We start from the raw sequence: 24,013 nt of genomic DNA, 5'->3' as shown, positions 1-24,013 counted from the left end.
TTTTTAGGTCGAAGACGTTTCACCTCTCATCCAAGAGGCTTCATCAGTTCTGCCTGACTGGTGTTGAGCTGGAGATATTTATCCCCCTCGGTGGTGTTTCAGTCCTTTGAAGGCCAACAGTGTCTCCTAACAACTGAGTAGCTGTAGCCCAGTACTGGTGAGCATCGTTACCTGTCTTTGAATCCTCCCCTGTCGACCGACGCCTATTGTCCTGGTGGGCATGTTTGGGCAGAGATCTCAAAACAGGATTGTAGATGGATGACAAGTTGTGTCTTAGTCCACCACCCCTATTTAGTGAGGGGTGTTCTATTTTTACAAAAATAGCTTCCTTAACTCCTCTCTCAAACCAGCGATGTTCTCTGGAGAGGATCTGGACTTCACTGTCCTCAAAAGAATGTCCTTTGTCCTTCAGGTGGAGGTGGACTGCTGACTCTGGTCCACTGGAGTTGGCCCTCCTGTGTTGGGCCATGTGTTTGTGAAGCGGCTGCTTAGTTTCACCAATGTACAAGTCGTTACACTCCTGACTACACTTAATTGCATACACCACATCACTCTGTTTATGTCTGGGTGTTTTGTCCTTCGGGTGGACCAGTCTCTGCCGCAAGGTGTTCCCTGGTTTAAAGTTAACTGGGATATTGTGGTTGCGAAAGATCCTTTTTAACTTCTCTGATAAACCAGCCACATAAGGGATGACAGTGTTATCCCCTCTTGTTTCTGGTTTCTCCCTGTTGGTGTTGGGCCTCTTCCTTGCTTTGGTGAAGGCCCACTTGGGGTATCCACAAGCCCTAAGGGAGTTCTGGATGTGTAGTTTCTCCTTCTTAGCCCCTTCTGCAGTTGTGGGCACTTCATCTGCCCTGTGATTTAGAGTTCTGATGACTCCCAGTTTGTGTTGAAGTGGATGGTGTCACACTATGACCTGGGTGACTGAGAATCTGCATGGACACGTGTGGTTTTGCTGTGTTGTGCCCCATTATGCAACAAATGACTTGACTTTGGGTTTTCTCAGGTGGTGTTTGCCACAGATGTACATGTTTTCCTCAGTCACTGCTTTTCTTCATGCCCAGCAGCTGATGTAAAATGGCATTTTGCTTTCAGTATCGGATACATTGATCCTCTGGTAGTACTTCTTTTTCACTGCAGCATGTGTTTTTTTTGTTTTACAGATCTTTGCTAAGGAGTTCTTGATCAGTGACCCAAGGGAACTGGATGAAGACTACCTCCGCACGGAGCTGAAGAAGGCGGGTGGAGCCAACTATGATGCTCAGGCTGAGTAGAGAAGTGCCACAGTGCACTGGAAGGCTTGGGGTCGGGTTAGTTGGCACGGAGTGGGGCTGGGAGGGGTGGAACAAGTGGGGGCGGGGAGTGTTGGGGCAGGGCTGCTACCTCTTTGGGAGAGGGTGTGGCGGGATGGAGAGAGCACCTGATGAAAGGGAACTGCGAACATTAACCACACACATTTTACTTTCAAAGTGAGGTCTAGCAAAGTGATCTCACCATTTATTTGCAAGAACACAGGTACACAAAAAACAAAGCAAAGGTGTAAACCACGAGCAGTTTGCAGAATCAAATACTAACCAATGCTACCTGACAGCCGAATCCCCTTTTTGCTGTTTTTACTTTATCAGATCTTTTAACAGAAGCTTTTTCAGAACAAGTTAACAGATCAGAGTAATTTGGGATGTATTTTGGAACAGATCATGACAGCAGAGATGCTGTTGATGCACCTCTAAAATGACCATATTTGCATTAGGGCATTTTTATTTTGTTGTAAGTGTTTGCTTGAGCTGGGTTTTTCAATACTTGCTCCCATTTTTTCTGTAAAAACATCTACAGCACATTTATTGGCAGAGTAGTGCTGAATTGTTTCTGGCCTACTCTTCCTTCCTTGGAAACTTGAGATTTTGCACTCCTAGAGATACCTTAATATGGTGACATGCAAGTATGATGCTGAATTGTTAAAGGAGTGGTTGGATATTTTTGGAAATGCGTCTTTTGGCTTTTTCCAGAGTTACATGAGAAGATCTATACCACTTTCCCTTCTTTTGGGGAAGTTTGCAGCAGCAGCCAGCAGCTGGTTAGCTTAGTTTAGTGACTTTGGTTCAGTGGGTAGAGCAGTCGTCTCCCAACCGGAGGGTCGGCAGTTCGAATCTCAGTGCTTACAGTCCACGTGTCGAAGTGTCCTTGGGCAAGACACCGAACCCCCAAGTTGCCCCTGATGGTTAGAACTCGGTTGAGTTGGCGCCGCACATAGCTGCCATCGGTTCTCTACCGGAAACAAATTCATTGTGTGTAACATACTTGGCCAATAAAGGTGATTATTATCCTTATCCAAATACTGGGAATACAGGAAGAGCTAGCCTGGCTCTTTCCAAAGGTAGAGTGACAAAATCCACCTCCCAGCACCTCTTAAACTCACATTTTGTGTCTTGTTGATTTAAAAAGTACAAAAACCTAAGTGTAAAAATGACACAGGAGCAGTTACACAACTAAGGCAGACTCCATGAAATTGCTGCTCCTAATTTAGAAATGCTCCCATTCATAGCCCACCGTAGGATGTTGAATTGTTAATTTTACACCTTGGTTTTGTTCTGATTAACCAGTTGAGATGTGAAGAACTAAACCATGCACTCTAGAAGTGTTGGTAGATGTATATATATTTTTTACCTGTTGTCAGAGCCAGGCTAGCTGTATCACCTTATGTTTTTGCTACACTAATCTAACCATCTACTGGCTGCAGCTTCATAATGAATGAACAAATATTAGTGCAGTAAACAATCTGCTTATCATCAGGAAAGCAAATTTAAATGATGTTCTCCAAGTTTCAAACTACATTGGGTGTCTGCATACTGACGTGTCCACACCGGGAAATGCATGTGCAGCAGTAGTTTCTGAGGATGCACACAGCCGGTGCTCTGAAGGCGCACATAATATGCTCAACAGCCCTCATGCACACATAATGTCATAGCTTAAAGCAAGTGTATAAGCACAAATGGTCTTCTCTCCTCCTGCTCTCTGCCCTCTCCCCTGTCATCTCATGGTTGGCTATCTACTGTACTGTCCATTGTCATCTCACACTTATCCTCATCTCAGCTGGGCTGCAGTTGAGCAATATGTATCTACATCAAGGCTCAGCCTCTGCTAGGAATCTTTATGTAATGAGGAAGTAAACAACTGAGGGGGTTTACTTCAAAATGCCATATTGTGATCATAGATCAGGTTGGAGACTGTTAACCCAACAAGTTGGGATAGGAGTTCATGGATGGTGAGTTCACTTTGTTATGATACCTTTCACTGACAGGCATGTGTTTGACACCAGAACACGCTCTTAGTCATGATACACTGGACCTCCAGGAGGAAGAAAATCTCCATTTTCTAAAGAGTATCCTATAAACTCGATTTGTACTGCCAAGTACACATTTAGCCACCTCTTCATCTTCAGCCAGGTTTGAATTATAGCCCCAAAGTCAACCATTATATCTTGTCCTGAGACCAGCTGTAATTCATCCTCATGTCTTCATCCTGCTCAGTCATTTTTGTCCCTAGTTTAAATGTTTGTTTTTATGAGTGTGATGATTTTTCAACCTTGTTTTGATGAATATTTTTGGCTTTTACGTTTCTATTGGACATGATCAAGGTTAGCATTTTCTAAAGCTGAGACAGGCACTTGCTGAAGAGAACATGGCAGAGAATGAGCCCCTTGTCCTTACAGGTTGCTCTTCTGCCATAGAAATACAGAGGAAAAACTAGTGTATTGAAGCCTAGCAGCACTAATAGTCAATACTGAATGTTCCTCAGAATCTCAAAGGGTTTGGAGAATGGAGATCTTTTCTTCTGGTTTCTCATCTTGTGATCTACTGTACCAATTAGAGGTATCTGTGCATACTGTAACCTACTGTATTTGAATGCCTTACTTGCCCATAAAGAGAAGGGCATCATGTGAGTTTCTGGACACTACACTGTGACTGGCTTCCCTCCTCACATTGGAGCAGGACTTTGATTGGCATGTCACGGCGTGGGCCCGGGCTTATCATCCCATCCCCCAATGAGGCAGTTCTCAGTTGTAGCATCTCTTTTTATTTGGTTTCAACCCTCCCTTCTCCCTCTCAAAATTAGGATTTTTTTCTTTTACTTTTTATTGTTTTTGAGATGAATTTTGTCTTAAGAGAGAAGAGTTTTACCTTTTGAGCATCGCTTAACTTAGACATTGGTGGAAGAGATTTTCAAAAAACTAATGTAAAAAAGGAAGGAAGTGAATGGGCACAAGATCAGTCATTTCAAAATAAAAACAGTTTTTTTCCAAAACCTGCCTTGTCTTGAAGTGTCTTTTGTGCATCTCTAAAGATTTGATTACCATGAATAAAGAAACTTTTTGGTTAACTTTGTTGCGCTGGTTAAAGGTTTTTAGTTTGTTTAGACCCTGAAAAATATGTCGACAGTAAAACTGTGATGTGTCAGAGATCCTTCTGATCTTTTTTTAAAGGTAAATTAGAACAAATCTTAAGTTTTTTTTTTTGTTTTGTTTTGTTTTGTTTTGTTTTTTTCTGTTGATGTCGTGTTCATACTTGTTGACCATTTTCAAATGTTGCCTCTATGGTGTGACAGACACTCTTGACCCAACTTGCATTAGTTTTGCAATCCATCATAGTTTTGGGTCAAGTCTAAATTAGCATTGTTTGCACATTGGCTTGAAAGGTCTGCACTTCATGACATCATTATAATAATGTAACTGAAAAAATAGTGCAGACTTGATGCCCACTGTATTAAAATTCAGAAGTCCATCTATCCATTATCTATACCACTTTTCCTGCAGAGGACCTTGGAGGGGCTGGAGCCAATCCCAGCTGGGACTGGGTGAGAAGTGGGGTCCATCCTGGACAGGTCACCAGCCTCACAGGGCTGACAACCACTCGCACTCACTCCTAGGGGCAGTTTAGAGTCACCGGTCAACCTAAGCTACAGTACATGTCTTTGGACTGTGGGAAGAAGCTGGAGCACCTGGAGAGAACCCACGTAGGCACAGGGGGAACAAGCAGACTCCACACAGAAAGGCCCTGGGTCGGCCGGGGTTTGAACCTGGAACTGTCTTTCTGTGAGGCAGCAGTGCTAACCACTTACCAAAAAATGCACAAGTCAAGGAAGTTAACAAGTCCAGCCACAACAAAAATGTCTTTTTTTCTGCTACATCATGCAGTTGTGATCTGTGAATGACATGCTGACTATAATTTAGGTTTCGTGATGTGTCCCATCTGTGCATTAGCCAGTCAGAATGCTGTTGACTCTTCATTTACATTGACACAGAACTTCAGGTTGAACTTATTTGTACAGAGCAGTTGTCAGTGTTCTGTTGTGGGTTGTCTTTACAACTTTACTACTAGTTTTAATAATAATCCAAAGAGTAATTGGCCAAACAGCAACGAAAATAACCTCGGTTTAGTGCCAAGGAGAGTGCACTCCTGTTCACTAAATGTATTGATAAAGATTTTACTGGGCACCGACAAACAGTGCTATCCTCGCTCACTGGCAACAGTTTGATTATAGTATAAATAACAACAGAAATGTTGCGAGCTGATTCCAGTTTGCAGCAACAGATCCTAAACTACATTAGTTTCTACTTTTTGTTTTTCTCACAAAGACAAAAAATGCATGCAGTTTTTTTTTTTTACCCACCTTACTCGGTTTCTAAATGAGGGCTGGTCCAAGATAAGTTATTCACTTAATTCCACAAAATGAAGTAAATACATGTTGATGTTCAGTTTTTAGTTGAGTCTGTCCTTTTCTGTTTCATGCTGACAGGCTGCCAGTGGGGAAAAAAGTGGCCAAAGAATGTGCAACAAGAGTCATTAAAAAAAACAAGCTTTTTGTTTTTGTTCTATACTACAGTAGTTTCCATTTGGTAGACTGTTGTACAGTGATACAAATATCCCTGCCCCAAAAAAGCATTCCAGAAGGGACACAAATCAGCTGCTGTCATGCTGTTTTAAGAAGTACTTTTCAAGACTAAATTACCAGGCCTACAGATGTCAGGCTGTTTTAAGGAATGTTATCAAGCAGACAACACTGTAGGGTTGCTATAATGCCAGTGAATACATAGCCCACTGCATTATAGCATCTTAAATCACATTTTTGTCTTAGAGTATACAGTAAGAAGTGTTTTAATTTATAGTAAAAAGGAAAGATCAGGTTTTGACACATAAGAAGAATGTGTAGAATAGGTCCTTTACTGTAGCAAGACGTGGCCTGATGTTACTAAAGGGACACATTTCAGTTTTCCTTAGTGCAGGATGAGGTAATAGGAGTATTTTGGCACCTCTGGAGGCAAAGTTCATGTGACCACTGTCTCTGGAGGTTTAGAGGATCCTTGAGGGTTTCCATGGTCACTGCTGTAACCATCATCATGAAACGGTCAGCGGTAGGGCAGGAAGATGAAATGTTCTGTAGTGTTCTGGTCATCCACTGCCTCAGTTAGATCATCATCCCTCTGCTGTACGTACCATCTCCAATGTAATGTAAATGTTAGTCATTTCAATAGCAAAGCTGATTAGATCACTTAATACTGAGGAACTGCAGTGCTGTTTAGTACTAGTTCTGCTAAGTTAACGTCCTCTCTTCATATCTAAAAGCAGATGTTCAGTGAACAACCAGATAAGCTGCATATATAGAATATTTTCCCTCATTTGTTTGTACTCCAACATGTATTCTCTAGTGTATATTACTATTCGCCAGGACAGGTAAATGCATCATTGGTACTGTAAGTGTGCTACCACTGAATGCTGCTTCCTAATGACTTCACATCATGTTCAGTAAGTCAGCATTTTCACAGAGACTCAACACTGATTTTCAGTAAAGAGACCTCACTGCTGTGTTCCCTTGCCAGTTTCGATGAGAGCAGCTGGTCAGTATCAGGTCAGTTGGTGGCTGCCAGCTGTTCAAACCAACACCGCCAGCATGTGTGTGTGATGTGTTATTCTTCTGGTACAGCTGTCAGACAAATGGATTAATGATTTGTCTGCATGACTCAGCTGCTGATCAAGCATGACTACCACAGGATGTGAGTGTGGCATCACAGTATCACTCATCACTTTAGGTGAGCAGTGAGGATGCTACAATGTTTTACTGTGTGAGGAAGTTAAGACTAGATGAATCGGGTGTGGCTGCATTTAAGAGGCTATATTAATGAGGACAATGCTTTTATAACTTGTCATTTTTTCAAGTTCATATCAGTTTGCGGCACATGGAGAACTAATTCCATATGCTCACGTTCATTTTGTCGTGCTTCTTCTTTGTTTCCAAATAATGATGAAGTACTAGCACTTGATGTCAACATCCACCTCATGGTATACATGCAATACTTTGAATTCTGAGGTTGCCTCCTTGTTTATTTGTTTGTTTCTAAGAAGCCATGCAGCGATTCTCTTGAGTGCTGCAATTCTTTAATTTGCATTGGTCTCACTTGTTCAAACAAGGAAAAAGAGCCATTCTAGCAGCTCAGTGAGGCAGTATGTAAGCACAGTGGTGCTTTGAGCTAAATAGTGATGTGTTCACAATGATAATTCTACCATCTTGACGTTCAGCACACATAATGTCATAATACCATCTTAGATCAGTGTGTTAGTGACAGACACTCCAGGAAACTGTGTACAAGGAATGGATGATGTAAAGTAAAGACTGAGATGGAAATAGAGTCATTAGTCATTATAGTTGTTTTTGCTTATATAGTGTATGATCTTGTATAATCATTAAAATATTGCAGATAGGACACAGCTGAATATTAATATATCTTAAACATCCAACTGATGCCTTGCAGAGCAACATTAAACAAGATTTCCATCTGTTACAATTAGGTGGGCAAAAAATCAAGACTCAAAATGAATCTCTTAGAGTTAGTTTCGTTTATAAAGGTTAAAAATAAACAATGACTGGAAAGGCAATGAATGGAAAAAGAGAACATTCTTCTGACTCCACTATTAAAAGTTTTAAAGGTGAGGAGGCAAGTCTCTTCATTTGCTGAGCAATAGTGAGAAACACCAGCTTATTATGACCATATTTTACACCTGTATGAGTAAGCTTCAGTGGTTCATAGTGCACCAGCTGATAGCTGATATTCATTCATCCATCCATTTTTTGTCGCTTATCCAGGGTCGGGTTGCACTGGCAGCAGATTTAGTAAGGTAGTCCAGAGGTCTCTCTCCCTGGCAAGGTGTTCCAGTTCCTCTGGCAGGATTCCAAGGCGTTCTCAGGCCAGATGAGATATACAATCTCTCCAGCATTTTCTGGGTCTGCCCTGGGGTCTTCTACCAGTTGGACATGCCCGGAAGACCTCCAAAGGGAGGCGTCCTGGATGCATCCTGATAAGATGCCCGATGTCCATGGCCTCAGACTTGGAGGTACTAACTGTCACCGCTGCTTCACACTCTGCTGCAAACCACCCCACTGAGTGCTGAAGCTCACAGTCTGATGAAGCCAACAAAACAACATCATTGGCAAGTAGCAGAGATGCAATTCTGAGGTCCCCAAACCAGACACTGTCCTCCCCCTGGCTGCGCCTTGAGATCCTGTCCATGAAGATCACAAACAGGATCAGTGACAAAGGATAACCCTGATGAAGGGTGACACCAACTGGGAACATATTTGATTTCTTGCCAAGTATACGGAGAAAACTCTGACTCTGGTTATACAAGGATGGCTCATACCAATGGCCACAGTGCCCTGTACTCCCAAAGTACATCTCACAAGATCCCTCAGGGGGACCCAGTCTTAGGCCTTCTCCAAGTCCACAAAACACATGTAGAATTGGTGAACAAACTCCGAGGATTCTTCCTGTAACCTCGCAAGAGTAAAGAGTTGGTTCAGTGTTCCATGACCTGGACAGAATCTGCATTGTTCCTCCTGAATCTGAGGTTCAACAATCGGTCTGAGCATCCTTTCCAGGACCCTGGCATGGGCTTTCACAGAGAGCCTGAGTAGTGTGATACCCCAATAATTGGAGCACATTTTCCGGTCTCCCTTTTTAAAAATGGGAACCACTACCCCAGTCTGACAGTCCACAGACACTGTCCCCGTCCTCCATGTGACATTGAAAATGCACATCAATCTAGACAGCCCAACTGTGTCCAGAACTTTCAGCATCTCAGGGCAAATCTCATCCACTCCTGGTCCCCTTGCCACTGAGGAGCTACTTCAGTGACCTCTGCCAGGAATATTGGTGAGGTTTCCCCCAATTCCTCAACCTCTTCCTTCTCCTTGGAGTACACGTTAGATGGGTTCAGTAGTTCTCAAAATGCTCCTTCCACCGCCCAACAATGTCCCCGGTCCAAGTCAGTAGTTCTGCTCTCCTGCCAAACATAGCATGGGCCAAGCCCTGCTTTACCTTTCTGAGTCGTCGAACAGTTTGCCAGAACCTCCTCGAGGCTGACCAAAAGTCCTTCTCCATAGCCTCACCAAACACCTCCCACACCTGAATTTTTGTATCCGCAACCATCTAAGCTGCAGCCATTTTGTTCCAGGATCACTGGCTCACACAAATCTCTACACCATGTTAAGGTGACGATTCAAGGAGAGGGGATAATTGAATAAGTTGTATTTCATAATTCGCCAGCTGATAGCGAAACACATGACTGTGGTGGATAAAGGAAAGAGCTGATTGCAATTAGTTACTGCAAACACAACTTCTGTGCTCATACTTGAACTAACACAATGCTCCATGTCACATTATGACAATGAGCAAACTCCATACACTGATCATGAGAAATGGTAGAAAATGGCCTGAAAAGCTAATAAATGGACCTTTGAGCTTAGTTTAGTTTGTATCACATGCTGCCTCAAAGGTCAGGGATGGATGGTTTTGCCCACATACAATGGTCTTATACTGTAATAGTGTAAATTTAGGGCATAAAAATGTGTTAAAGTTATTAGTGTTTTGTCATTTTGCCAGACTTTGGGATCAGCATTGTCAGTTTAATTTCTGCATGCTTACTTATGCTTTTATGTTATCACAGTAAGATTAATCTAAAGTCTGAGTCTTAATTAATGTAGAACTGACTTAGTGCAGGTACAGCAGTTGGTTTAGAGCTTTTGAGGCTATCTCTTGGTCTACATTCAAAGCATCATAACTTTCATTAGCTTTTTTTACCTCCACACCGACAACAGCCTTGGCCAGAGACATTATGTTTTGGGGTTTTTTTGTCCACCTGTCCTTGTGTACATCCATTCATCCGGCCATTCTTGTGAAAGTGTTATTTCAGTAATGACTTGAAGGAACTTCTTCAAATTTGGCACAAACATCACTTGGACTAGATTAGATTTTGGAGGTAAAAGGTCAAAGGTCACTGTCAGTGTGCCCTCACTTTTGTCCCATCCTTTTGAACACCATATCTCAAGAAAGCCTTCAGGAGATTTCTTCATTTTAAATACACCTCATTTATTTGATTAGATTTGTTCAAGGCCCTCACTATGTGCAGTATATTACATGAATCTGGACAAACAATAATGTGAACTCCAACTTGACTGGTTTTTGGAGGCAAGGCTTAACTGTGTACTGTATTGTATTGGCACCTTTGTTTTATTATTTTGCTTATTACCAAAAGCAGTGTAATATTTTACATCATTGTAATCACATCACAAATCACTCCAAGGATCATCACAGATAAACTGAACTTGGGACTCTGTCATGGATTTTAGATATCCAGTGCACACACCTATTTTGTCACAATCCCCACATTTCCAGCACAGTATTGCATACATTTAGCATGAGGAAGAAGCTTGTGCCCCAACCTGGACACCCCATCCAAAATGTTCTAGAGCCGCCCCTGCTGGTGTGACTGCCTTTATTTCACATGTTTACAAAGGGTGGTATACAACCACAGGCTTTCAGGTTACTGAGTGTAATGTTTTTAGCTCAAACCCATACTATAGCTGAAAGACTGTTTTCTATTATCACACAGTAGATCAGGCCATGCCTTTTTATGGCCTGCTTCATTCCATAATACTGATAGACATGCACTGGTTAATTTTGTAGCCTGAGCTACCTGGAATGGGTTTGATACTCATGTTGTAAGCGTTTCCCCTTCAACCTCGACCACATCTTCTTTTGCCTCTCACTTCAAAGTCTCCAGTGTGTCACGCAGGTCCCGACAGCTTCAGGCAACATGGCCAAAGGGGAAAACAGGCAGCATCCTAAATCTTAGTGCAGCTGTTACCTGTTTTGTTACTGTGTGATGGTGTTTTGCCATAAATTGAAACAGAGAGAGAAATGTTAGTAGACAGTACATCTGTTACTGTGGCTGTCAGATCAGTTCCTGCAGAGCAATACTGCTCAGATCCTTCCTGCATTCCTCAAACCTCCTCAACACAGCAGCATATTTTACAGCCTACATGTGGTCTGTTTGAGCATGCACAGTGTGCATCTGTGTGTACGAGTGTTGGAGAGAGAGCGAGATAAAGGCAAGACTTGTCTTTTAGCTATCCACTGCCTCCAAATGTTTGTGTGAAGACATTCTTGTCTTTTTAGTCATATATAACACAGTGCCTTCATAGACACGGGATAGTGAGAGCATTTGGACTTGGCTTTAGAGTTTGGATTGGGATCAATTAATTAATGAATGAATTAATGATGACTTTGGTAAACTGCAGAATGCACTCTTGTACTGTAGTTAGTACAAAGCAGAAACATGAGTTTAAGCATCTTTATTTTACCAATGATGTCTTATTCTGTAATCATTGAAAAGCTGACATACACCACCTCGGTATGTTTCTCAGCCATGGGCACACAATATAAGACATTTAGTGCAGTGTTTGGAGTAAATGCCTTTCATACTTGGTTTCTTTCTCTTACAATCTGCCACCACTGTTTGACTAATTCTTAATTGGGTTAGTCATAGCTCAGCGGGGTCCTAAATCCAAATGGACCAGCATGCTCTGAGTCATCTCTGTGTGAGGGAATGATGGTGAAACAACCCCTCACTCTGGGAATGAGCTAACTTCTCCAAGAAAGAGACAAGCAGGGGCAGGCAAGGGCCCTGGGTGTGTGTGTGTTGGCAGGGTGATCTCTTCCCACTTCATCTACTCAAGGAAGGCAGATATCTTCTGGGTTGTATGTCTTTTCTACAGCGTTAGTCAGTGTTGTACCTCGGGTGGTGTAAAAGGGTAGTGATCCGTCTTATTACCAACTGGCTTTTAATGGTACAGTAAAATCACATTTATTACCATTCTATTTGTTTAAGAAATAATTTTACAACATCTTGACTTGTACCTGTCTATGATCTCCATATAGTCACAGTGTTTTAAAAAGGCATTAATACCTGCTGGTAATGTTTTGTGAATCAGGAATGGTATTACTGATTTATTTTATTGAGGCAGACAGTCCAAATAAAATGTCAGTTGAGAAGGTGTCAGAAGTCTCACTGGTGAATAATGTTTTTTGGATACCCTAGTTGGTTAGGAGGGACGGGAAACACACAGAAACACAGCAAGAAAGAGAGATAATGGCTGGCAGAAGGAGGAAGGGAGGCTTGGAATTTGAAATTTGCACAACTGAGCAAAGTAAATGGGGGTCAGAGGTGGGGTGGGTCTCTTTTCAGATTCTTTCAAACCATGTGAATAGGCAAAATAGAGTGATGTGAGCGTGAATGGGCCAGTTCTCAGTGCTCCTGTATGCTAGCTCTGCACAGTGTTGGTGCAGAGATGCTACTACCAAAAACGAACAAGCTAAGGGCCACTTCAGTTTCCCACTGGAAACGAGCATCTGTTTACCAAGTTTACTGTGTGAGTTTACACTGTAAACACAAAGTGACAGTGGGACATCTGATGATCAGCCTGCTTGAGGTATTCATCTCTCACATTAGAGCTAATAATGAAGACATCTTTATTGGAAGGTTTGTCCGGTGTTACTGAATATTTTATTGTCATTAAGAGATTATATGAAAACACCAAAGACCCTTCTAAAAACAGAGTATGCCAAGTTCAAACTTGTGTTCTTGAGAGTAGAAACGAGAATGTCATGAAGCTTGAGCGAAAGTTCGATAAGGAACATGGCTTCCTTCACATTCTGCTTGCTCCAGAGTGGGCTGTTTATTTCTGATCAGTTTCTCTGTCATCTGCTTCCCACACTGTCACATCTCCTTCCACCTTCAGCCCTGACCAGTGATCTTTCTACCTGGGTTTCTCAAGCCAATCAGTCACTGGCTGCTCTTCTTTACTCAATGGTCACTTTCAGCTTTTCCCGTTTTAGGGGTCGCCACAGCAAATTGTGACACTGATGACTCGCATGTTGACATTTGGCACGTTTTACACCAGATGCCCTTCCTGACGCAACCCTGATTCGAACCCAGGCCGCAGCGGCGAGAGCGCTGCACCATAACCACTAGCCTACTTAATAAATCTTGTTATTCACTTCCATTTGATCTCTGCTTAATGAAATGTACAGTGGTATCTCCAGTTTCCAATTTGAGTAAGTGTTTTTTTCTAACATTAGCATCTAAACTAGGCTCAGGCATAGACTTTATGGCGCCTGTTCATTTTTATTCATGTATATTTATTGATTTCTGACATCAATACTGCAGGTAGATGATCATATGAGTAAAGCTAGGTTGCTTAGCTAATGGACGTTCACAACTGTGAAAATATTGGATGAGATTTATTTTGATAAATGGACCACTTGCGTACATCAAGTCAAAACATTTAACTTAAAAAGCTCAAAACTAGTAATAGTTGTAATACAAAAATAAAACATACATTTAGAGGATGGTCCACTGGATCTATGAATGTTTCCCTCTATACTTTGTTTAATTATCATTCTAAATAAATAAATCTTGATAATTTCACTGTTCAATGATGCCACTGAGTTTGACTCACAGATCAGCTCTCAGAAGAGTCTCTGTATGAAAAATTGGCCATCTTTGGATGCAGCTATACTGAAAGGCAGTAGACAATACATAGAAGAAAACAAAAAACAATAAATGCTATTTCGCGTAGTGTTCTTCCTCTTTCAATTACAGTGTTTCTACAGCACTTCTGTTTGCTGCTGATTTAAACTCAAACTAATTCACAGTCCTTATCTGCAAGGAAGTTGAAATGTCAGGTCACTTCCTGTTTGAGAGGTAATTTGAAAGTTTGCTGACCAATCTACACTGAGTAAAGGTAGTAATGCATGGAGGAGAAGAGTTGGCTTCACCCTCTGGGACTGTAGTCATGACACTTTGGTCCTTTTCCTTTTGGCCCAGATTGACTGGCCAAATACATTTTACAGAATAAGGCTGGTTAAGAGGAAGTGGCCTGACATCATCCAAGATTTAATAGCTCACAAATACAAACCCTTTCTAGGAGGATATACAGTATGTTACAGTTTAAGCAACTGGGAAGAAAATTTGTAAAAGTTAAATGTTATTAAAATACATATTTTCTCATTTTGTCTTCTCTTAGCTAAGATCTTACAAAATTAACATAAACTGTGTCTGTGATGCAGTTTTCTGTTTTCTTTGGGAACACTAATATTAGGTACAAAAAATATTTTATACTGAATCAAGCAGTCAATGAGTCTTGTATTGTATTGTGGCGCTTCGCTGGTTTGGATGAGCGGAGCTGGTCTGACCCTATCCTATACTGTGACATCTAACTATCCAGCTGTGCGCTGGCACCTAGGCTGACAATGAGGAGAATACCTTCTCTGTCTTTTCTTGGATTTTATTTAACAGAATAGAGAGCGCAGAATGAAACTGCTATATACCTGGCACCGTGTGCTCACAGGAAAAAAAATGAATAGCAAAAGAAAAGCAGTAGCAACACTCTCTCAGGACACCCCATGTTCTGCGCCAACTGGATGCACATGCCCACCTGTTACCCTTCTTATACCCTCACACACCTGTCCCTCCCCAAACCCCACATTGGACAGAACAGCACAGCATTCCCCAGAAAATAGCAGCAACCAATACAAACACACCGCTTTGACATTAAGGCTGCACCCACTCAGCACAGAACAGAGCATGAACACCAGCAGCTGGTCAGGGCCGCCACAGTATTTTGCCTTATGTTATATCTTCCTGCATGATATGAAAATGGATTTATATAGTGTATATGATCATACAGTCAGTGTTGTACAGTAGTACTGAGTCCTACTCGTGACTTGACTTGGACTTGAGCACTTGAGACTCCCACACTGACTACATTTGGATTTGGAGACAAGACTCAGAATTTTGTAATTTTTGTAACAGGCTGTAATAATTTGTTCCTAATTCTTCCTGATAGGCAGTGTGTTTGAAGCACAATCCTGTGTTCAGAGATAAAAAAAATTGCAGTGTGTGTGTGTCAAACAAGTGCACGTTTTGGTATCCAGCTCCTTCTTAATGCCAGCCTCCACTACACTGGGAACAGGATTGGGATGGGGAAGAGCCATGGGAGCTAACAGAAGTGAGAGGAAGTGTGGCCTGAAGCAGAAGGTCCTGCAGCTGCAGGGGGATTGCCTGCCTCAGCTGGAGACGACCAAAAGGAGACCACTGTTGGAGCCAGTGTTCCCCTAGCCAAGCCGAAGGAACTGCACCCAGTCATCACTACCCTGGCTTTGTGGGGACCCAGAGCCAGCACCAGCCAGAACTGTGAGCAGTGTCAGTCTGAGCTAGGGACAGTGGGACCAACCCCCACATCGATGACAACCTGACTGGAAGGCAGCATGGGGAACACCGCTCTGCAGTGTGCCATCTTTTCCGCATCCCCAGCGCGAAGATGCTGAAGTTCTCTGGCAAGGGCAGCTGGGAGGCGTGTATCTTGCCCAGTTTGAACTATTGGCTGCTGCTGCCCACTGGTCAGAGGAGGCGAAGGCACTAAAGCTGGCATTGTCACTGACTGAGAATGGCCAGTGAAGACCTGCTGTTGCAGAGCCTGGATGAGCGGAGCGACTACAGAGCCCTGGTGAGTGCACTTTGGAGGCACTTCAGCAAACGCGACCTGCAAGATGTCCTGCACAGTGAGTTTAAACAAAACACCCAGCTGCTGGGAGAATCATTTTGTCTTGGTGGCTGGGCCGGTGCACCTACACCTCCATATCACTTGCCATCCATGATGAGTAGGTGAGAGTTCGGTTTGTCAAGCCCCTCATCCCTGACAGGCTTCGACTTCACATGCAGCTGGCACACTCCAAAATCATGGGTGAAGCCTTGGAGCTTGTGGTAGAGTGGAGGACCGCTGCCTGTGCACTGAGGTGGGGATCTCAGCCCTGGGTCACGGCTGCTGTGGGTTGCGACCAGCCAGGAGGAGGCAGCCTGCCAGGTAGCTGCCACGCCACCACCACTACCATGAGGAAGCGGGAGAGCAGCTGAACGACACTGAGAGGGGTGCAACCATTGTGGGGAGCAGGGCCATGTCACACACTACTGAGCGGAGCTGTTGTGTACAGTAAGTCCACGGTACAGTAGCGTGATACAGACATGTGACACTTATTACAGAAAGAACTTTTCTGACTTAATAGGCAGATGTGAACAATGTTATGTACTGTATTACTGCTATGTTGTCATATTCAATAATCTGCTCTACACAATGTCAATTGAATGTCACTTGAATTGATTTTATACAATAGATATATATATATACTATTACAGTAGATGTAGAACCCCTTCTGTACCAAGAGTCTTGTTGTGAGTGTCACATGTTTGTGTCACCCTACTATCAGCCTACACAACAGCTCCACTCCCACTCATCTCAGTGTTGTACCTTAAGGCAATGCATATCTCCTTTCCTCCTCAGCTCTACAGTATTCTCCTTCATCTGCCTCTATCAGACCACAGCGATATCTTACATAATTTTGCTTTCTGACTGGCTTTTTGCTGTCTTGAGTGTTTTCTGTCCTTTTCTGCCCATTCAGCTTTGCGTCCCTCATTCATGCTAGTTGTTAACATACTGTCCACATCGATTTCCTGATGAAGATTTTATTCTCATCCTCCACATGGATCAGTGACACCCAGTGAAATAGTTATTGGCTTATTGAATCAGCCCTACTGGCAGATTGCATTGTCCCTGTAGCCACAGAGGTTATTGCAAAAGGTCAACTGCCTGCGCCTCTAAAAAGAACGAGAGTGCCAGTACATGTTAATGGCACTCTGAATGACTCTAATACCTGTCTTGGCAATGTCACTGTAAATCACAGTACGGCTCAACTGGAGAGCTGCAGAATGTTGGAAATTAGGCACTGATCTGTAAGTTATATAACTATGTAGCCAGCTAACAGTTTGATTGGTGAGGCTGGTTGTGTTGAAGGGAATTCAAACTGGGTGTGTGTGAATTTTAGCTAAATGTGTAAAAATAAACCCCATCAGCATGTTATACCCCAGTTCTTTTATTGGACAGATCTGAGTAAGGAAGGAGTCCATCTTTCTTGATTTTAGTGCTGGTTTATTTAAAACATATATATGAATAAAGATTACAGAACACAATCTGGAGAGTGGACTTTTTGTGTGTGTGTTAAATGTGATAAGGCATTGTTCTCACCTGGCTAAACAAATATCAGACATACTACTGTTATTTGAAACATCTAGGCTGCTCTACATTATGGGTGTACTGGGGCTGCTTTCTGTAGCAGGTGTTTGTTACAAGATTGTAATTTACAGATTGTAAAAAATAACGTCTGTGTCTGATTGTATAACAGTGCCACTTGGAGAATTGACTTCAATGGTCCCATGTGACTTGCTTGAACTGGCTGAAGGAGACGGAAAACACAAACTTTTCCAAAAAGCATGTACAATCAGCAAGAAAACCCTCAGCTTGTTTTAATGTGACTTCTGTTTTGTTCTTTGTCAAGAAGGTACAGACCTTGACTTCCTGTCTAGCTTTCACAGCAGGAAGAGAGGCTTGCTTCAAAAATTGTCCTATAGCACTGTCACTGTCCCCAAAAATCCATTTTCTTTTTGCATCTGCATTATCCTGCTTATCTTTAGGAACTGTATTTAACCATTTAAACAAAAACTTGTAGAGTACTGACCCCAAAGAATCAGGTTTGCTCTTTTCCCACTCTTGAACAACATTCATAGACATTTTGATAATTATGCACACGTGACTGGCGTTTCAACTGAAATGGTCTCTGCCCAGAACCAGCTGATTCGACCACGAAGCTCCTACATCAGAACTTTTTTTGATGCGCATGATCGCTGGGGGTTCTCCCAATCAACAGCTCTGTTTTAATTCCACTGAATATGCCATCACCCTAAATTCTGTAATACAATTTCCCCATAGGCTATGCCCAGCCCCTGGAACCAAAGACAGCTCTGCCCGAAGCACACTGTTTCACACCCAATTCTCCCAGTAGCATTTGTTGCTATGAGATACACATGTGACAGTGTTCAACAGCCTTCGTGCAGAAAATCCACCCACACAAATATTAAAAATAAAAAATATTTCCCTGTGCCCTCATTAATCATTTAACAGTTAGCAGTGACCGTCTTATAAATATTTAGACATTCAGGAATGTGCTCCGCTGGGGGAAGGGCTCTCCCTCTGACTTCTGCCTTTACAACAAGGAAAACTTGTAGAGTACTGACCCCAAAGAATCAGGTTTGCTCTTTTCCCACTCTTGAACAACATTCATAGACATTTTGATAATTATGCACACGTGACTGGCGTTTCAACTGAAATGGTCTCTGCCCAGAACCAGCTGATTCGACCACGAAGCTCCTACATCAGAACTTTTTTTGATGCGCATGATCGCTGGGGGTTCTCCCAATCAACAGCTCTGTTTTAATTCCACTGAATATGCCATCACCCTAAATTCTGTAATACAATTTCCCCATAGGCTATGCCCAGCCCCTGGAACCAAAGACAGCTCTGCCCGAAGCACACTGTTTCACACCCTTAAATGTGAAATATTAATGTATTATTAGGTTTTATTAAATGAGAGCCTTTCATCATTAATATCTCTTTGAATTCAGGCAATTACATGTCTTTCCTGCAGTTTCAGTTATGCTGGTGTTATACCCCAGTTCTTTAATTGGCCAGATCTGAATAACAAAGGAGTCCATCTTTCTTGATTTTAGTGCTGGTTTATTTAAAACATATATATGAATAAAGATTACAGAACACAATCTGGAGAGTGGACTTTTTGTGTGTGTGTTAAATGTGATAAGGCATTGTTCTCACCTGGCTAAACAAATATCAGACATACTACTGTTATTTGAAACATCTAGGCTGCTCTACATTATGGGTGTACTGGGGCTGCTTTCTGTAGCAGGTGTTTGTTACAAGATTGTAATTTACAGTCAGGCTGGCAAGCAGAAGCCCCAGTGCCCACATGAATGATGTGATGACATCCTGGCAGATGTTGCTGTCACAGAGACCAGAGTGAGAAAGCTGTTTCTCACTGACAGAAAGTGAGATGTTTCTTAATAACTGTCTGTATATGTGTGTTTGCTTGTTTCTGATTAACAGTATAGTTTATCACTCTCATGTCGTGGGAGTCAAAGTATTCAGGTCATTTATTTAGGTAAAAGTACATCAATGTAAAACTACTTTCTTACAAGTAGAAGTAAAAATACAGAAGAATGCACTTCTAAGTAAAAGTACACACTCTGCCAAAAAATGCCCACTGTCAGTGATGCACTGTTCTGTATATTTGTTTATTAACACTTATGTGTCGATGTATAAGCAGTGTTTTGCTATTGTAGCTACTTGAGATTAATTTAGTTTTATCTTCTTCACTTACAGTTAGTTTACTCCAGAGGGCCCCAATCTAGGGACTTCTACTAAAAAGACCACATGAAAAACATCTGAAGGGTCATCAGATTATTAATGAGGACTGGAAAGAAGAAAAAACTCTATCCTGCCACACCGATTTGCAGTCAGTTTTCCTCTTCTTTTTCTCCTTCTTTTCTACTGTGTGTAAAGTTTGGATAGTTTTACATTTCTGGGACTCTTTTTAGCTAAACCATCTCAGAAGTTTAAAGAGGAGCTTTTAGTTAGTTTTTCTTTGCTAAACTCTATTAAGAACTCACAGACTTCTTATGGAGTCATAGCCAAAATGGTTAGTAACCACTGGTTTAATCTTTAACAATGCAATGTATTTAATGGTGTTTGTAAATGTGTAGTCTTAATATGAAAGTAACCAGTAATGTCTTCCTCTACCAGGGGAATGTAGTTGTGTGCTGTCTTGCCAGGGCTCACGCAAAAAAAACCCTAAACAGGATCTGACTAGTTAAACCAGGGTTAAATTGTAAAATTTGAGATTGTCTTGGTTGCACAAGGACGATTTAATAAACTGTTGTGTTGCATTCAAAACCCAGGAAGTAATAGAGAATCTTTCATGTTGCCAATCATTCTCCCACTGTGGTCATGAAAAGCCAGGACATACTGGATGGAAAATAGATGTTTACTGTGATCTACCAAGAAACCAAGTGACAACAAGTGACAGCTTTATTAGCGTGTTCAAGATGAAGCTCAGCTGCAAGCTGAGGTGGCACATACACACGCACAGAGGAAGCAGTCTTAGACGCAAAAGAGTGCTTGCCTTATTCAAATCATCCAAGACACACATGCAAAGCACTCTGACATATGTAGGAACTCAGCAGATGTGCTGTTTTACAATGAGACCTGGGAAACACACAGGTCCCTTTGTGACATGGCCTCATTTCTCATGTATATCAGAAACTTAGCACAGGATCATTTTCAATAGAGTTAAACTATTATAGGATCATGTTCTCTTAACTTTGCCTCCGGACTGAGATTACAGACAAAATACCAAAATACAGAAAGTAACAAGTGACGACCAAGAGCAGAACGGCTTTTCTTTAAATGGACATGCACTACAACACTTTGAGGTTTGGTGACAACGTCAGTCAGTCTGTCAACATGTATGTGTGGTGTGTGTGTGGCTTTTCTCTTTTTTTGGTATTCAAATGGTGGATTTCCTGTGCAGCCACTCAGCAGTGAGACTTCACCATATAGGGATGCAACTGAGAGGAGGAGCAGAGGGGATAAGGAAGAGAAATGAGGAACTAACAAGACTCATTTCTCAAGCCTCAACTTGTTGACAGTTGAATTATTATAGAGCAGTGAACACATTGTCAGTGATATTCACGTCAAGTCTCTCTTGTGCATATGCACAGTTGTATATCACTGAACCAAGTGTAAGTAAGACTGTGTAACTTCAGAAAGAGGAAATATCATGTTCTTTCTCATGCAAATGAAAGGTTGACTCCATAAGCATTATTTGGTCTGATGTGACCACCCGTTCTAACCTAGTTAACCTTTGCCACAAAGCAATGTAATATCATCTCATGTTTCATGGTATTCCACCTGCTGTGCGGAAGTTTGATGCCCAGTAAGCTGTAAAATAAATGTATGGTCACCGTTCTGCAAAGGTTACACACTCACTTTAAACCAGTTTCTAAGAAGTAATGCATTATTACTGTATTTTTAAACTTTGGTAAAAACCCTAAATTGAAAATTTATATCAAAAGCATACAAACTTGCTTGATTCGTTTTGGGGAAGTGTTAATTCGGAACTAGACACCACTGCTGAACTGTTCATTTATGTTCAGTTCTTTTACTTTGCTATCACTCTGCTCTGTGACTCATAAATACAACTTATACTCTCAGTGTTGCCAGGTCACCTACATGAACAAAAAGTTGACAGCTGACTGTTTTAGGCAAATTATGTTTTTTTTATATCAAACTAGGAGCAATTATGTTGTTTGTGCAAGAGCACAAAGATTATCAAAGATTAGGCAAGAGATAATAATGTTCTTGCATAATACTGCCTATAGGCCTATGCACCAAGGAGTACTTTTTTGACTTTGTGCTCTGTTGGTAGTCACCAAAAATTACACACAGATCATCACACATCCTGCACCATATTGAACTCTTTGCACTTGTGGTTAAAATGAGTCACATTAGTGCAAAGGTTTTGATTCCTTACTTATAGTCTGCATAGTTACATGATGGCTTGGCATGATGAGCAGAATTAAAGTGCCTGCTGCACTCTTCAGACATCTGAGCTTGTAAAGCTGGAGAATTAAAGACTGAAAGAACAAGAAGCCAGACGCCAAGCTAAGCTACAGTATGTTCTATAGATAAGTATCAACATGGGTATGATGCATACAGCAGAAAGAACTATAATGTTGGTGATTCAGCACTAATAATGCATTTGAGTCACTATATGTAGAATCTAGACTGGCGGTTACTTTGAGTAGGGGGTCAAAACAAGGGGCACATGGTCAACTTCATTCATTCATTCAAAATCATGACCCAGTTATTATCTTTGGAATTTGCGATTTTGTAGTAAATGCACTCTATAAACCTAGGTTCAAAGCTGTAAAGCTGTTTTTCTAGCTTTGTGGCTCATCTTATGCTGCATGCTGATTCAGTACTGGTATCCTGTAGGTGGCTGTGCGTCACCTTCACATTCAGCTTTGCCAAAGTGGGCGCATCCACTGTCTTACAAGGCTTCATTACAATGCAACACACCCAGCTCACTGCACTCATATAGCAAATCTCATGCCCTTAAAAGGCGTTTTTTACCTGCTTGTTGTTTCTGCAAAGGGTTCTGTCTCTTTATTTACTCCTGTGCACACTCTACTGGTGAAGGTGGGATAGCACTAGGAAATGACAGTCTTTCCTTGCGTTGCTGTACAGTACACTTTTTGTATAGAGCTACATGTAGTTTTCTGTATAGAACTTGTGTCTTTGCATGTAAAATCAACAAAATTAGGCAAAGAAACATCAGGGTCTGATTAGATTTAATTTGTTCCTGAAATCCATATGAATATGTTAATTACTATAAGAAGGGGAGGGCATTCAAGAATAACCCCTAACACTACTGCATGATTCAGGGTTTTCTTCTTCTGTATTATCCTTCTAAAAATCCTTTAAAGACATTCTGGCTTTTCCTTTTCTAAATGTTGTTTAATTTTTAAACAGTACTTGTACTAGATATTATAGAAATTACTAATAATACAAGATGCAATTTCTCCAATCTGTAGCTCTAATAATGCTAAGTATTATTATCAAGCCAACCCTTTCTTGTCAGAACCAGTGACATGTACATGTATGTCCTTTCTATGATCGTGTAAACCTTTTTGTAAATATGTAGAAATGTAAATAAATTCAAAGTCAAAAATAATGATAATAATAATAATAAGAGCTGAAAAAAAACTTGGAAAAAATCAACTGGACTAGATTTCTAGGTCGGAGGTGGACTGCTGACTCTGGTCCACTGGAGTTGGTCCTCCTGTGTTGGGCCATGCGTTTGTGAAGCGGCTGCTTAGTTTCACCAATGTACAAGTCGTTATTGCATACACCACATCACTCTGTTTATGTCTGGGTGTTTTGTCCTTCGGGTGGACCAGTCTCTGCCGCAGGGTGTTCCCTGGTTTAAAGTTAACTGGGATATTGTGGTTGTGAAAGATCCTTTTTAACTTCTCTGATAATAAACCAGCCACATAAGGGATGACAGTGTTATCCCCTCTTGTTTCTGGTTTCTCCCTGTTGGTGTTGGGCCTCTTCCTTGCTTTGGTGAAGGCCCACTTAGGGTATCCACAAGCCCTAAGAGGGTTCTGGAAGTATAGTTTCTCCTTCTTGGCCCCTTCTGTAGTTGTGGGCACTTCCTCTGCCCTGTGATTTAGAGTTCTGATGACTCCTAGTTTGTGCTGAAGTGGATGGTGTGAGTCAAAAAGCATGTACTGGTCCGTGTGTGTAGGTTTCCGATATACTTCTACCTTCAGGCTTCTGTCCCCTCCCAAGTGGGCTGCACAATCTCTGGCATCTTCCCGAGTGAACTTGATGTTGCCATCCACAGAGTTAGTATATGCTTGGTGAAAGCCTCTACCTCCTGGGTGCTGATTTTAACCCATGTGACATCCACGTAGCGGAACCAGTGGCTGGGAGTGGTACCAGTGAAGGAAGACAGGGCTTTCTCCTCAATTTCTTCCATGTACAGGTTGGCAACTATAGGAGACACCGGGGAGCCCATAGCACAGCCGTGTTGCTGCCTATAGAAGTGCCCCCTAAACTGGAAGTAGGTAGTGTTTAAACAGAGTTCCAGCAGAGT

The 24,013-nt window shown here is 41.8% G+C and overlaps 1 protein-coding gene across 1 annotated transcript in view; it reads left to right on the top strand.

Moving 5' to 3' along the window:
• The window catches only part of cotl1 (coactosin-like F-actin binding protein 1), a 14,126-nt gene extending 12,028 nt beyond the window's left edge, over positions 1 to 2,098 (top strand). The window contains exon 4 of the mRNA XM_020612666.1: positions 1,164 to 2,098. Coding sequence (XP_020468322.1) covers positions 1,164 to 1,274 — 111 coding nt within the window. The 3' untranslated portion in view covers positions 1,275 to 2,098. The remainder of the gene's footprint in view (positions 1 to 1,163) is intronic.
• Positions 2,099 to 24,013: the final 21,915 nt, after the last annotated feature.

This window comes from Monopterus albus, unplaced genomic scaffold, assembly GCF_001952655.1.
Source record: "Monopterus albus unplaced genomic scaffold, M_albus_1.0 scaffold127.1, whole genome shotgun sequence".
NCBI classification, from domain to species: Eukaryota; Metazoa; Chordata; class Actinopteri; order Synbranchiformes; family Synbranchidae; genus Monopterus; species Monopterus albus.
This window is presented reverse-complemented; position numbering and strand designations above follow the sequence as displayed.